A 16,732-nucleotide genomic window follows, 5' to 3' on the forward strand; every position below is an offset into this window, starting at 1 on the left:
TCCACATGGTTACTGGCGCGCTTCTCATGAACAATGCAGTTACGGCCATGCACGTGGTACCACCGCCACCGCAAGCGCAAACAGAAAACATTTTGAGTTACCCTAGTAGTAGAAACAAACTGCCAATAAATATCTCCATTATTTCTCAAGTTATTAAATTTTATATTATTATACCTTGAACCCGGACACCTTGCATTAGGTGTTGGTGTTTGCAAGTTACATGTAATGTTCTTTTCCATTTATAATTTAAGGCTGAAGATGACCCAATACAAGAGTTGAAACTAGTCCCAACGTAGTAAGTAACATTAACATATTAGGTACAGATGGGTGTTTTAAAATACTGGGACACCCTCCCTCCTGCGGACATAAATGTGGAGGGCCCTTACACAAGGTAATGTGTCCAACGGCAGAACAGGAGGACGAGGATCCATTTCCAATGTTATGGTTTCCCAACGGCTGTGAAGGCGGAAGAAGATAAAGCCATAAAGGCACTACTCAACTAATTGGAGTCTGCGGCAGTCCGCAGCAGCTATGGAGCTTGCTACTGCTTGTCTCATTCTACATGTGCGTGGTGAAAGGTTCTTAAATCAAAGTGTGTGGGCCTTCTCCCTGCATGTTGAGGTCCACCTTGAAGTCATGCTTGTGGCATTTTCTTCTGCAACTCCTATAAAATCCAATGGCGATGGGATACGGATGGTGGAAGCAGATTTAGAGTGAATAGCACCAACATAAATGCTAACACCTGGGCAATGACTGTACAAAACTGTGTTCTTTGGCGCAAAGCTACTGCAGAAGGTGTGTCACTGTTTGAGCAGGCACATCTCAAACAAGAAATAGAAACCCATAAAATGCGGGAGCTACGTCAGATCCAACCACGTCCTCTACCCACCTTTGGATGTGACCTGAGTGGCTGCATGTTTCATGCGAAGATTGGCTTGATCAGTCATAAGTGACATCTCCACAGGGCCAACAGACTTTAAGACGAATTGCACAATGAAAACGTATTCTTGGAAATTAGTAGTGGCCGACGACGACAATATAAGTATTGAATAGGTGGACCTTCTCATCCTCCTTTGATAGTGATAAAACATCCAGCTCCATGGCTAAATGGTTAGCCTGCTAGCTTTGGTCACAGGGGTCCTAGGTTGATTCCCGGCAGGGTCAGGGAATTTTAACCATCATTGGTAATTCCGCTGGCACGGGAGCTGGGTGTATGCGTCGTCTTCATCATCATTATTTCATTCTCATCATGATGTGCAAGTCGCTTACAGGCATCCAAAAGACCTGCACCTGGCGAGCCGAAGATCTCCGACATACCCCGGCACTAAAAGCCATACGCCATTTCAGTGATAAATCATCGATACGGACCGAAATGAAATTCATTTCTTAAGATTAAAAACTTATCAGCCATGAAAAAGCTGCCACTGTGGATCAGTGGAAGAGTGTCGGCTTCCGGATCCCAAGATAGCGGGTTCAAACCCGGCAGAGGTAGTCGGATTTTTTAAGGGCGGAAAAAAGTCCATTCGACACTCCATGTCGTACGATGTCAGCATGTAAAAGATCTCTGGTGACACATTTGGTGTTTACCCGACAAAATTCATTAAATCTTAGCCATAGACGCCCAAGAGAGTTTCGGTTTACTCGGTCTGCCATCTAGTGGGCCTAGAATAAAACGGAACGTCGAAATTGACAAGCAGACAGCCAGATGGCGTCAACTTGAAATGTCTGCACACAGTAGCTGAGGCCATACAATTATTATTATGATTATTATCATCATCATCATCATCATCATCATCATCATCATCATTATTTTGCCATGAAAACATGTCCTCCCCTCTCATTTCGAATTTTCTTTACAGGACACCAGTGGACGATTGTTACTATTCGACTCCAACATAGACTTTGAATGTCGATGGGGGAGATCACTAGTGCACATAGTGAGAAAACTATACCAAGGATCATTCATCGCATTCAACGTAACACTGGTGAGCATAAATATTGATAATGGAAAAATTGCAGACGCTTAAACGTTCGTAATAACGGATGCATCGGCGATAGGTTCTCAGTGTAACCCAAGGATAATGCACAGTTTAATAAAAGAATTTTCAAGGGACAGGGAGAAAAAAAGCTGTTTTTATAGCGGGTTCTCGCTATTTGCCATACTCTCTTTAGCGGGCTGGCCCCGTGGTGTAAGTGTAGCGTGCTTGCCTCTTACTCGGAGGCGCCGGGTTCGATTCCTGGCCAGGTCAGGGATTGTTATCTGGATCTGAGGGCTGGTTCAAGGTTAACTCCGCCTACGTGATTAGAATTGAGGAGCTATCTGACTGTGAGATAGTGGCTCTGGTCTAGAAAGCCAAGAATAACGGCCCAGAGGATTCATTGTGCTGACCACATGTCACCTCATAATCTGCAGGCATTCGAGCTGAGCAGTGGTCACTTGGTAGGCCAAGGCCCTTCAGGGCTGTAATGCCATGAGGTTAGGTTAGGTCTTTAGCGGAATTCTACTGCAGTTCACTTGATGCAAATATCCACATCTAACTCCAGTATGTATTACATACATACATACATACATACATACATACATACATTATTATGTATTTCTGTCTTCCGAGGCAATAGGGAAAATTCAAACTACAGCAAAAGCAAGATACTGGAGTGCGGCAAGTTCCCCTGTAGCGGCTAGAGATATCACACACAAGGATACATGAGGAAGAAGTAGTGAACACAATAAAAATAATAGCTGTAATTACAGCTTGCCTTTTCTAAAATCTTAATAAAAGATGTATTATGTTATCTATCCTGTCTGGTGCTTGGAATGATTAGTATACTGGCCTTCAGTTCCGAGAGCCCCAGGTACGATTTCTGGCTAAGCCTTTCTGTAGCCCAGGGGCTGGGTGTCTTGAGTTCGTCTTAATACACATCTTCAAATACATACAACACATCATACCACAAACCACCAGACAAATACATAATAGTGAATACATCCCTCCACATACGGTTGGCATCACAAAAAGTGTCCAGCTGTAAAACTAGGTTAAGTCCACTGTACGTGCCTACTCCAGGAAAGTGGGAAAAGGCCAGAAAGAGGAGGAGAGAGACTATGTTAAGTATTCTGTCTGGAGGCAGAGTGAATCCTCAAACGAATTCCAATTTTAATTTTTAAGACATAATGAAAGACATGGCTAGTATAATGGTCGTCTGGAGGTTTGTGAAGGAGGTATTGCATATTTTAAAATGCAATTCTTAATGATATTGACTGTTCAATAATTTGAACAAATATTTCTGGTGAGTGGGAAACGCATTTCTCTTAAACTGCAGCAAAGATGAGTATGCAGTTACCGGGCTCGTACCACTGAACTGCTAGATTTCACTGCTGTTGCTCTCCAGATTCCACTCACCAGTGTTGTCATAGTAAAGTACCATATTTGCTGTATTTCGCTATTCAGTATAGCTGCCAATGTTGTTTTACAGTCATCATCATCATCATCATCATCATCATCATCATCATCATCATCATCATCATCCGTAACTCGTATCTGAGTATACGTTTTTAACCTACAGTTCATGTTTAGTCCACTTTGTACAGATGACGTTGATGGCTCAACAGACCAATCCTTGCACAGAACATGCAACCACATTTGGTACAGCTGAGAGGGGGGTTGACGTCGTCGTGTTTGTCTCAGTTTTGTTGTAAGACAAGCCTTTGTTTACAGTCTTTGACGCTCTGCTTCAAACTCCTGGAGAGCACTGGAAGTGGTTCCATGCCAGCAAGGGTGATCTTCAGAAAATGTGTGCCAAGTACTGGGGTCAATGTTTGAGCTCTTCATTGTCATTTTGAGCTCATCCTTGTAGTGCTTCAGAGGGGCACCGCAAGTCCTCCAGCCGGAACGAGTTCACTGTACAGTAATTTGCAATTAAATGTTAACCAACCACTGCATAACGTATGTTACTTTTAACCCTACAAGGACCGGGGGGGGGGGGGGGGGGGGGGGGGAGATTGGAGGCCCACAGTCAGAATAAATTGCTTTTTGTAATGGGATATGTTGTTTTAAATTTTGAAATTATATGATATTGTTATTTGAGTCATAAGCTAACTACCATAATAAAATAGCTTATTTTATAGAAAAGTAATCAGAACCGCTATGGGCCTGTGAGGTCCTCCCTTGGTCCAAATGAGAACCAATTTGTCTACTTATAAATACTATGGATGTTCTCGTCAGCCTTTCCCATGTATGTTCCAATAATACACAGATAATGGAAATGCACAACAATGGAAAATCAATAAAAACAACAGATTGTTGAAGCAAGGAGACCGGTTATATTTTAGCTTTGAGTGCGCTTCAGATAAAATAGTATGTTTATACATTGTTCATTAGGCAATTTATATATAGTGAATCAACATGAGTCAACATACATTTAGTGACCAAGAAATAAACAGAATGTTGGGAGAGGTGGACAATGTTCAGTTAAACATTTTTGATTATCCAGATGAAGAAAGTGCAAATGAAAACAATGTGGAACAAATTGCATCTGATTATGACAGTGACGAGAACTGGTCTACATTTGTTTCCCAAGAGCCAAGTGATAACACCATGTCTCATCGTTCCAGTGGCCCTAGGTATAAATGTAAAAGTGGAAGGTATTATATAGGGAACCCTAGACGTGCTACTAGGAGACGTGTGACAAACATAGTTAGAGAAAGACAAGGTCTAAGAGATGATAGAGCAAATGGTGCTAAAGAATTATTTGGTAAACTTTTTACTCCAGAAATAATACACATTATTCCACAGCATACTAATGAAGAGGCTGTCATCAGAAATCTATCACCAGTTACTGAGAAGGAATTGTTGGCTTATATAGGGCTTCATATTATGATGGAGCCAACAAAGACAATAAGGTTGATTACCATGATACGTGGTCTACATTATGTGGTATCATGAATGCAGTAGTAGATTCAAAGAAATCACCAAACTACTTTAAATTTGATGATAAATGAAGGGGAAAATGTAGACCCACCTACAAATTTGCAGCTGTACGAGAACTATTTGAGAAGGTGAATACATTGTTGCCGAAATTTCATTCCCCTGGACGAAATGTTGTCTTTGTTTTGGGGGAGATGTCCATTTAACGTTCTTTTGAAGGACATGCCTAGTAAATAAGGAATTTGGTAAGAATGTTGTGTGATGCGGAAAAAAGGTACATTCTCAAAATGGAAGTTTACATCTGGAAGAAAACTGTATGAACCCAGAAATGAAAGGGCCCCTATGGCATTGGTCACTAGGCTTGTAGAACCTATAACAGTCTGCTAGAATTGTGACAACAGACAAGAACTACACATCTGTTGAACTTGATGAGACATTATGGAGTGACTTTTAGCTTACTTTAGTAGGCACTTTGCAGGCAAATCGGAAGTATGTACCCAAGGAACTAAAGAATGCAGAAAATAGACCGCTTCATTCATCTACGTTGGCTTTCACTGACAGTGATTCTAACAGTCCACCCACCAGCGACAAAAACCTAAATGTAATCTCCATCATGCTTTCAACCCAACATACAGCAGAAAATGTAAGTGACTATGACAAACACAAGCTTGATATGGTCTTATTTTATAACAGCACCAAAGGAGGGATTGACACAGTGGCCCAGATGGTTCTGAACTACTCCGTGAAAAGAGGAACCAGGAGATGGCCGCTGTCCATGTTCTCCACAATAATTGACATCGTTTGCATAAACATCTTCACACTGTTCATTTTGAACTTCCCACAATGGAAAGAGAAACATCCTAATCAAAGGCTTCAATTTTTGCAACAGCTATCACTGGATCTAATAAAACCTCAGATTGAATAACGAGCAAAGAACCTTACAGGCATCAATAAAACAGTTATTAGTGCTGTGGAGGATGTATTTGGCAGGAAGCTAGAAAGTGCACCAAAAGTTAAGACAGCTCCGCCAAGTGATATCAAACTAAGATGATGCTACTGTTGTGTCCAAGTTGTGGCAAGAAAAGTAAAAAGTGATAAATTAGGGAAGTCCAAGGTTGTTCGTGTAAAGTGTTCGAAACATGTTTGCGGCAAACATAGCAAGAAAACTGTAATCTGTTTACAATGTGAACCTGGAAATGACACTGACTAGAAAGATGTTTGTGTTTGATGTGTGCTTGTAAATAATATTTGGGTGAATTTAATTTAATATTTTATGCTGAAGTTTTCCTTAAAATTATCCACGAAATGGTGTTTCATAATTTATTGTAGTATAATCCGCAGTTATGACATCTTTTAGAATGGGCCTCAGAACCCCCCTCCCATGGTCCTCGGAACAACCAAACCTTGGTCCTTGTAGGGTTAATAAACTGAAGACCGTACTGTGGCCTATCAAATGATGAAATAGACCTCTTCCCCAATCACAAAATTTCATAACCTTAATTTAACAGTCACCTGTACTAACAGCCCCCCCCCCTTTTTTTTTTTTTTTTAAAGGAACTTGTGGGCACTTTAGAAATGTTTTATTGTAAGCAGGTAAGATGCAAGTACAGTAGGAGCCCGTTTATTCGAAATAAAGAGGGCGGAGCCACTTCGGTTGACGCGTTTTTTTTTTTTTTTTGACACATGGTAAATATTTTCGGAAGTTAAATGTCGAAATAAAATGCATAAACTCTGTTAAGCAAAGGTGCATACTGTATATCAACATTAATGTCACTGTATGAAATCAGTGATTTTCTTCTAAATTTTCTTGGTGCAGCGCTGTCGTGCAGCTACGTCACGCCACCGTTTACTCAACAATACATTGGCTGGTGTAGATTCATTGCTTTGTTCAACACAGTCCAAAGCAATCTGAATTAATGAAACAATTTATTTTGCAATGGGGTAAGGAAAGCATTGGAACTACAGTATAAAACCGCAAGGCCAGTGGAAGGACCTTGGGTTTCTAGTTTTCTAACAGAAGCTGCAGTATAGTCCGAGCAGTAAACAAGATGAAACTCCCGCAACTGAAGCAACGTTAACCACAGTCTAGATAATCTTCATGACGAATAATACAGTAATAATAATAATAATAATAATAATAATAATAATAATAATAATAATAATAATAATTTATTCAAGAAAAAATGTATCATGGAACGAACTAGATGGTAAGAAACTGTTCTGTTTTATGCTACACGTACATTCTGGTATAAGTCATGATACTAAAATAGGGTTTGCCTAGTAGCTCTCAGCACATATAGCACGAGAATTACTAATATCGATGGCTAAGAATGAGATGGTAAAAACAAAATATTAAAATACAATTTTGCCACAGCATTTTGGTTAAGCGAAGTTCAGTTAAGAGGGGGTCTACTGTATCAAATATCAATAACTGAAATTTTCAACCAACTCCTGAATGAAGCTAGTAAGTATTATTAACAAACCTAGAGGACCTGTGCTGATCCGCAGCATCCGTTATAAATACAGTAGAAGTCCGTTATAGCGAGAATCCATAACGGCGAAAAAGTTACTCGCTATAACGGATTGTCGTTATATCCGATTTGTTGTAAAAGTCGGGAATGGTAATCAGTTTGTTCAAAATTTGAATTTTCGCGGATAATATCCACGCTGCGGTTTACTTGTTTGTTGTATTTCCAAATCCGATACTACGTGAAAGTGTGTGTTTAATTTCCATTCTGAACAACATATTACTGTATTTCTCCGAATCCAAGACGACCCCCACTTGTTCCTTCAAAAAATTATCAGGCTTAAAAAGTGCTTTGTAAAATCATATGAATGTCTGTTATACAGTATGCATTTTTAGACTGTAGACGCCGAACATTGGCTTTAGTTATGCCGTCATTTTTTGCGGCTGTACGATTATGCTTTATTTCAGCGGGTTTAATAACCATCAACTTAAAATTGGCATCATAATATCGAAGGGAACTATTTGAAAATTTGCCGCCAATACACATTCCACGCGTCTCTACAGTACGACGATCCATCAGGAAAATATTCTTGCTTACTATAAAACTGTTATTTTCACTCAGCGTCAGATATAACTGGCTGCCGCTACACGCACGTCTTGCTCGCCAGATTCGGCCAACTTCAGCGGCTAGCGATGTATAGGTCTTAATCGCGGACTTCGAAAGTCAACGAACGAGTTTGTTGCGGGCCACTGAATGCATTTTTTGTTTAGTATGCATTTTTAACCTATTTCGTCTTCACGGTAATGCCGAATATTGGCTTTAGTTAGGCCTATGCCATATTTTCTTGTGGCTGCAACAATTATTATACATTTCCGAGTGTTTAATAGTCATTAACTTAAAATTGGCATAATAACATCGACGAGAACCCGTTGAAAATTTGCCGGCAATACCTTTTCCACGTATCTTTACAATACGACGATCCATCACGAAAATATTCCTGCTATCTATAAAACTTAATTTTAGTAAGCGTCAGGTACAGCAGACGCGTTATTACTGAGTAATACCAATATAATGGTCCATTATTGGACATTACAAACTTTCCAGCTAACTCATTCTTGGTTGCCTGCGTTTCGCCCTCGTGTGCTAAGTTAGGCTCGTCAGTTGGGACTTAGCACACCACCCACGACGCAAGGCTAGTGCATATCGTGGAGGCCAAATTTGTAATGTCCAATAATGGACCATTATATTGGTATTATAAATTTACTCATTCAGGACAAATATTTTAGGTTCCCTATGGGAATCAACATCTACATCATTTGATGGCCAGGCAGGCATCTATTTTTTGGAAATGAGACATAGCTCTCATAGTGCATTGGCACTGCTGGTGGCTTCTAATAGCCTATGCAGTGGCCTCCACGATATGCACTAGCCTTGCGTCTTGGGTGGTGTGCAAAGTCCCAACTGACGAGCCTAACTTAGCACACGAGGGCGAAACGCAGGCAACCAAGAATGAGTTAGCTGGAAAATTTGTAATGTCCAATAATGGACTATTATATTGGTATTATAAATTTACTCATTCAGGACAAATATTTTAGGTTCCCTATGGGAATCAACATCTACATCATTATTACTGAGTAGCCGTGGCCTTTCTAAGAATTCGAAGGCTCGCATGTTTTGATGCCATTCTGCAGATTTGAGAAACGTTTTTGTAGAGGATAATAGAATGTCATTCTCTCTTCGCTATTTCCCGAGATCCAATGACGTTACACATACGCACTATACGACCGATCGCCGCAGCTAGTGATGTAGACCTATGATAAAGAGGTGGTCGTTTATTTTCAACGAGTTTTTGTGCGCGCGCACGGAGGGGTGAAAAGAAACAGTGTGGTTACTGCGGTAGTTGCCAGTGGTGTTCATTACTATCAGGCCGTGAATGCAAAACAACCCTTGATTTTTCACGAGATTGTGAGAAAAAACGTAGTCTTGGATTCGGAGAAATACGGTATCAATCCAAAAAGCTTCTGTGGCAAACATTTCAGTTTTCTTTGTCAAACGGCTTCACCTAACCTAACCGTATATGCATCATGAAAACATATTTGAAACTCATGTAGAGAAATGATAACCACCTCGCTAAAAATTGACATGAGATAGCTTTCCGAAATTTAACTAGACGCGAGAAAATATAAACTATCCTCTGAAATCAGTGAAGTACCCTGCCATATCTTGAGGTGTATCACTTTCTTACTTAATTTCAGTATACGGTATACCATTAAAATTACGAGAACGTTTACTTCAGCCTTTATTTTTGAAGAGTTAACAACTGCTATTGGCCACGTTATTTACGCATTTATTACGAAAGCGTGTTATCCTCTTTCATTTCAAATTTTCTTTTGAGAACAGCAGTCGACGGGTATTACTAACAGACTCCAATATCGTCTTCGAATGTTGATGAGAGACCTCACAAATGCACATAGTGCAAAAACTATACCGTACCGAAGATGATCGATTGCATTTTGTGGCAAATGTTTCAGTTTTGTTATTCAAATAGTGTCACAAACTTACCTGTACTATATGTATGATGAAAACATACTTCAAGCAGAAGTAGAGAAATTATAACCTTCTCGCTATAAATTAACATGATAATAGCCTTTCCGTAATTTACCCGAGGCGAGTAAATATAAACTAACCTCGTAATCAATGACGCACTCTGACATATCTTGAGGTGTAGGCCTATCTCATTCTTACTTAAATGAGGTATTAAGCATTAAAAGTAAGAGATCGTTTATTCAGCGTTTATCTTTAACGAGTTAACAATGGTTTTCGGACATGTAATTTAAGCATTTACTACGAAAACATGTTCTCCTCTTTAATTTTCCTCGCGGAAGAGCATTCGACGGGTATTACTACCGGTAATCGACTCCGACATTGCCTTCGAATGTCGACGAGAGAGTTCGCTGGTGGGCATAGCGAGAAAACGATACAGTACCGAAGATGATCGATCGCATGCAATATAATGACTGGGTGCATAAATATTGTCAATGTAAAAAATGGAGCGCGCATATTGCTCGAAATAACGGATGCGTCAGTGATAGGGTTCTCGCTGTATCCGAAGGATAATACACAGTTTAATATAGGAATTTTGAAAGGATGGACAAAACTTATCATTATAACGGGGTTCTCGTTATATGCCGTACTCGCTATAGAGGACTTCTACTGTATGTCCGATAGTGTGTCTTGATGTACTGCCTGGGTACCTTTTTGAAAGTTTACTTTTAGGATTTTATTGCCTGTTAAATATGTGTGAATTTTGGTAGAAGTATATTTTTGTAGCAACCGCATCAAAATTCTTAGTTGACTTTTTCAAAATTGTGGGCATTCCAAAGAATCTATACTTCGATTTAGCCGTCTTGGCCATAAAAGGCTCCGTCTGAATTGTTAAAAATCACCTCTATAGTACTGCATAGCAGAAGGATTAACTCCAGAAAACTCTTCATGGTTAAACATACATTCTATATTTAAGTGATATAGTATACTTCGTCAGATTTAGGCAGCATATCATTGTAGGAAGTATAAAAAAAAAAAATTGTGACGATTGTACAGTACTCATTTTTTGTTTTGTTTTACAATTTGTTTTATGTTGCACCAACACAGGTAGTCTATGGCGATGATGGGATAGGGAACAGCTAGCAGTGGTAAGAAAACTACAATGGCCTTAATTAAAGTATAGTACACGATCCTTTTCTTGATACCAAGTTCCCATTCAGCACTAGGGCGCTCAGGTATCAAGAAAAGGTTTGCGTACTATACACCCCCCAGCATTCACCTGGTGTGAAAATAGGACCATGGAAAACCCCCTTCAGAGCTGGTGACAGTGGGGCTCAAACCCACTCTCTCCCGAATGAAAGCCAACAGCTACATGATCCAAATGGTGCAGCCATTCCCTCGGTTTTTACAAAAAATATTTGTAGCTTTTTTGTTACTGTTGTGTTTTGAATGTCAAGTTCTAGTTTTAGATAATTCTGTTTTGTGTGAAACTTTGTCCTTTTGGCAGCCCAGACTGTCTACGAAGTAGGTGATCCTTTCAAATAATGAAAGTAAGTGATAACTGTATGTATTTACACATTGCACTACAGATATGTACAAGATTCCAGCTGCCATTGGGACTGTCGCCAATCAACTAAACGAGCCCGAAAACTGTACGCGAAATACTCTCAACAAACCAAGAGTCCCGACTGATAGCTCAGATATGTAAACTACACCAAGGAGACATCATACCACACGGCACACGCGTGTGCGCCCTTCAGAATTCCTGCCAAGCACATGGCCAATAGTGGACCAGCAGATGGCCTTGAAGTACTGGCAAGCACTTTTAGCCAATCACAATGCTACATTTATCTTAAAAAATTTAAAAATATACAGCACAAAATTTTTAAGCTTCTGAAGACACTCTGCAAATCTACAGGCCATGAGCTTTCGCTGAAATGCTTTATGATGTCAACTGGTTCAGCCATTCTCTCAAACTAGTGATAACAAAAATCAGCCTAGTGTTTTAAATATATAGATCGTAGCTTTCATCTAGCTATCCAGATTCTCATCACATCAGCATCCCAATCAATACAAACATCCCCTTTAGTTGGAATACCTTCGATCTTTAATTTTTTATTCGTCATAAGAATCAAGTTTTAAATGTTTTGACGAGATCCTGGATGAAAGTACAGCACCAATTTAGAACCTGAAATGATCTTCAAATGAACTACCAACTTACGCACTTACCTGCTATAGTCTAGCCATACTTGCCCAATTACTAGTAGAACCACTCGTATAATCAACTTTTTTTTTACCCACAGGGTTCATATGCCTCTGAACTCTGGAGTTATAAACACTAAAAAGAAATTTAGAATTTCCATATGGTCGCACACATTAGCATTTCAGCTGCAGCAAACGATTTAGCTTTTTCCTGCTGGAAAGAACCACTAAGTATTAAGATAGTGGATCGAGTAACCACCTGATTGTGTTGTCCGAGCTGCCGCTGACCACTAATCGATCTCTATATTGAAGACACGCTATTCCTCTTTTGTGACCGTTTAGAGTCCGCACAAATTCGCACGTTGAAGTATTCCACACCTTGATCGTCCTATCACCCGATGCAGACACAATGTACTTCTCGTCAAAGTCTACAACATTTACAGCAGCTCGATGTCCAACTAGCACACGACGGAGTGTTATTTCTGTCTGCGATGTCATATCCCACACAGCAATGGAACGATCCTGAAACAAAGAAGTACATCATTAATGTTTTGAATTTAATGACAATTCTATAGTAGTAGTAGTAGTAGTAGTAGTAGCAGCAGCAGCAGTCTATTGTTAAGCATATGGCAAATATTAACCAATAATTAAAAGAAAGTATGCAGTTTTATAAAGTTGATGTGATTATGGGTAGGGGACCACCAGTTTTACAACCCAGACAAACCACACAGACATCACTTCACTTCAAAATTCCCAAAAATATTGGCCGGAATTAGAACCACAACCAATATGGTGAGAAACTAAAGATTACATCACTCAGCTTTCATGCCCCGTAACCATTTTCACATCACCTAATGATAGAGACACGTCTCTGATACGTGTTATGTAATAAACTCTTTAATAAAACTTGTGACTGGTAACAGTTTATATTATTTCATGAAGAATTCAGCCCGGATAAGGCCTTTTAAATGCATGGAGTCTTATCTTTTTCTTCACTGCACTGGTAGTTTCTTGACTCCACGTTTTTTAGTTTTAAATGGACGAGTATAGAGGTAATTGCATTGCTTTCTTATATATCTCTTTCCTCCTCTTTTTCTACCGCTTTTTCCCATGCCTGTGGGGTCGCAGGTGCAAACTATGTCGGACATGTGGATTTGGCCCCGTTTTACAGCCGTGTTTCTGTGGTGGTTGGTAGTGTAGTGTGTTGTCTGAAAATGAAGAAGAAAGTGTTGGGACAAACACAAACAACCAGCCAGAAGAATTAATCTGAGGTGATTAAAAGCCCCGACTCAGCCAGGAATCAAAGTGAAGGTCTCAATGCTGACCATTCAGCTAATGAGTCCAACATATCTCTTCAACAGTGGAAAATTTATTTCCTTCTAAGTCTCTGGTATGAGCAGCAGCGAGATGGCACATCAGATACCACAACCAGCGATAACACAGAAGATTTTGAGTTAACTGTTTACCGGTAAGTCCATCTCTCACAATAAGGCAATGATTTTTTTATGTCTAATATTTTACTTTAATGCTCTGATTAATGATAAATAACGTCTTAAGTTCATTTTAAATTTCAGATTGGAGAAACATTTACTGAAATGTTGCGAATAAATTATGAATGTTGATTTGTATTATTTTAATTATTTTGGTGTATAGATGTGATTATTACGTGCACCTTAAACTTGTATAAAATAAAATATAATAAATTAATTTTTACAGTAATACCCATACTCGTATTAAAAGTTTCGGTATAAAAAGTGCGATGATCATGCGGTGAAATACGGCATTCTCATCAAAGGTCAGTGTTAAGTGACAATTTGCATAGTAGCATAGTGTTGATTTTTGTTTTTTTCCACCAAATGGAGCAAAGGGGACTACATACTATTAACACCTCAATATATCAGTGCACATTCAGAGAAACTCCATCAATGATCGCACCTGAGAGCTATTACCAACCTAAACCAGGGCCTCGCAAATGCCAAAAATGTTGCGTGCAAAACAAGGCGCAGAGGTTCTGTGCACAGTGCATTGGTCCCACTCGACACGGACCAGCACGGCGACTCTGCTAATCTCAGCTCGACTCGGATTTGGAGCGCTATGGAGAGAGAGAGAGAGAGAGAGAGAGAGAGAGAGAGAGAGAGAGAGAGAGAGAGAGAGAGAGAGAGGGGGGTAAGATCTATGTAAAGCAAGTTGAAAAAACGATTGATGGAGCCACCTCCAAACGGCTTCCCCTCAAGAGACATTGCAGGGTGAATCATTCCACAGTTCTTCTCCACACTTTTTCTACCATGAGGTGACTGGACACAAAATCGCAACTCATCTATGAAGAGCACCAGTGACCATGGGTCCACAGTCTGGTTCCAGTATTGACGTACAAATTCTAATTGCATTGGTCAGTACTCGAGGGTAAGCAAAAAGCCAGTGGGGGAGTCATTTTGACCTCAAATTGGCTTCCACCAGGAGTCTTCATCTTCACACACGGTGATATATATATATTTTTTTTTTTTTTGGGACAAGTTCCATCGACACAGATAGGTCTTATGGCAAAGATGGGATACGAAAGGACTGGGAGTGTGAAGGAAATGACCATTGCCTTAAGGTACAGCCCCAGCATCTGCCTGGTGTACAAAAACAGGAAACCATGGAAAACCATCTTCAGGGCTGCAGGCGAGAGGCATGAACCCACTATCTCCCGAATGCAAGCTCACAGCTACGCACCCCTAACAGCACAGCCGACTCTCTTCGTAGTGTGGTGATCCCTTTCAAGATCTGAAAGACCAGGAACCTGTCCCTGTCATCCCTGGCAGGTGTAGCCTCTGACGGCCTGATCCAAGTCGACTCATACAAACGATACAACAATCACATCAGCAGCGTAATGATTAAACAAATCTGAAAGAAAAACTGAAGTAATTTTCTTACTGGATAATCCATTAATAGTTTTCACTCTCGAAAGCTTTCAAAACTTAAAAAGGTCTTACAGAAAAAACCAGCTTAAACAAATTAAAGGGGATACAGCCATTTTGGGTAACATTTTCCCAGCAACATATGGGAATTATTGTTATAGGCAAAGGGACAAATACCCTACTCCTATGTAATAATAATAAAAATAATAATAATAATAATAATAATAATAATAATAATAATAATAATAATAATAATTCCACACACACTTCACAAGAGTCTGCGAGAACTGGGTCTTCCACCGAACATCTACAAAATTATGCAACATTCTGTCCTCCTGTCAACATGCAACATTGTGCGATCATTCCTCTCGCAAGAATGAAGATCCCGTGATCTACAGTTTTGTATATACCTGTACATCAACGTTTGTATTATAATGTGTAAATAGTTTAATTATGTAAGGCACTTGGTGCATCCCGTGCCCCATTACTACCCATATTTCCTGTGGAGAAGTGTATGAATAATAATAATAATAATAATAATAATAATAATAATAATAATAATAATAATAATAATAATAATGTTATTTGCTTTACGTCCCACCAACTACTTTTATGGTCTTCGGAGTTGCCGAGCTGCCGGAATTTAGTCCCGCAGGAGTTCTTTTATGTGCCAGTAAATCTACCGACACGAGGCTGTCGTCCTACTCCTATGTACATGCAATATTGTTTACATTCAAAATTGGGCTTTATTTATGTACGAAGTACAGTATTCAATCAATCAATCAATCCAATCAATCAATCAATCAATCAATCAATCAATCAATCAATCAAAATTGATCTGTATTTAGGGCTGTTGCCCAAGTGACCCATTCCCTAACAATATTGTTTACTTACTCTCTTTTCTTAAATGATTTCAAAATACTTTGAATTTTATCAAACATTTCCCTCGATAAAATCCAATTATTCCAATCCCTAATTCATATGACCTCGTCTGCAATCCATTTGACCTTGCCGAGGTGGGGAGGCTTGTGCGTCCCAGTGAAGCACACAGCCGAGCCGAAGGTGCAACCACATCGGATGGGTTTCAGTTGAGAGACCAGACTAAAGAACTGTTCCCTGAAAGGGGGACACCTATCTTTCAGAAGTTGCAAGGACGACAGTCTAGATGATGGACTGATACGGCCTTGTAATAATACTTGCCACGTTGCTACTGGTACATGGCTGAAAGCAATGGGATATGCTCCTCTCTCTGTACGAATTATTTACTGATGATGGCTTCCTCCTGGGTAAAATATTCCAGAGGTAAAATAGTCCCCATTTGGATCTCTGGGTGGAGGCTACACAAGAGCGGGAAACCAACAGGAAGGTGGATACTGACGTTCTGCAAGTTTGAGCCTGGAAAGTTAGAAGTTGAATCATTGTAGTAGATTAGAGAATCTGAAAAGGAAAACGGATGGCTGAAGTTAGATGCATTTGTATATTGAAGTACATTGGCAGGAAAAGCAGGATTTTTTGACTGGGCAACTACAGAATTATCAACTTAAAATCAAACAGGGGAAATGCACGAATTTGTTTAATAATGAATAAGAAAATAGGGCATGGGTAAGCTACTGCTATCAGCGTAGTGAAAGGATTATTGTTGTCAAGGTAAGACAACAAGCCAATATCCACCACAATAGTGCAGGTCTATATACCT

General features: G+C 39.7%; 1 protein-coding gene across 3 annotated transcripts in view; it reads right to left on the reverse strand.

The window, feature by feature from the left end:
* The window catches only part of slmb (beta-transducin repeat containing E3 ubiquitin protein ligase slmb), a 343,572-nt gene that overhangs the window by 72,867 nt on the left and 253,973 nt on the right, over positions 1 to 16,732 (reverse strand). For all 3 annotated transcript variants that reach the window (XM_067135559.2, XM_067135560.2, XM_067135558.2), the window contains exon 7: positions 12,396 to 12,658. In XM_067135559.2, coding sequence (XP_066991660.1) covers positions 12,396 to 12,658 — 263 coding nt within the window. The remainder of the gene's footprint in view (positions 1 to 12,395; positions 12,659 to 16,732) is intronic.

Source organism: Anabrus simplex, chromosome 1, assembly GCF_040414725.1.
Source record: "Anabrus simplex isolate iqAnaSimp1 chromosome 1, ASM4041472v1, whole genome shotgun sequence".
NCBI classification, from domain to species: domain Eukaryota; kingdom Metazoa; phylum Arthropoda; class Insecta; order Orthoptera; family Tettigoniidae; genus Anabrus; species Anabrus simplex.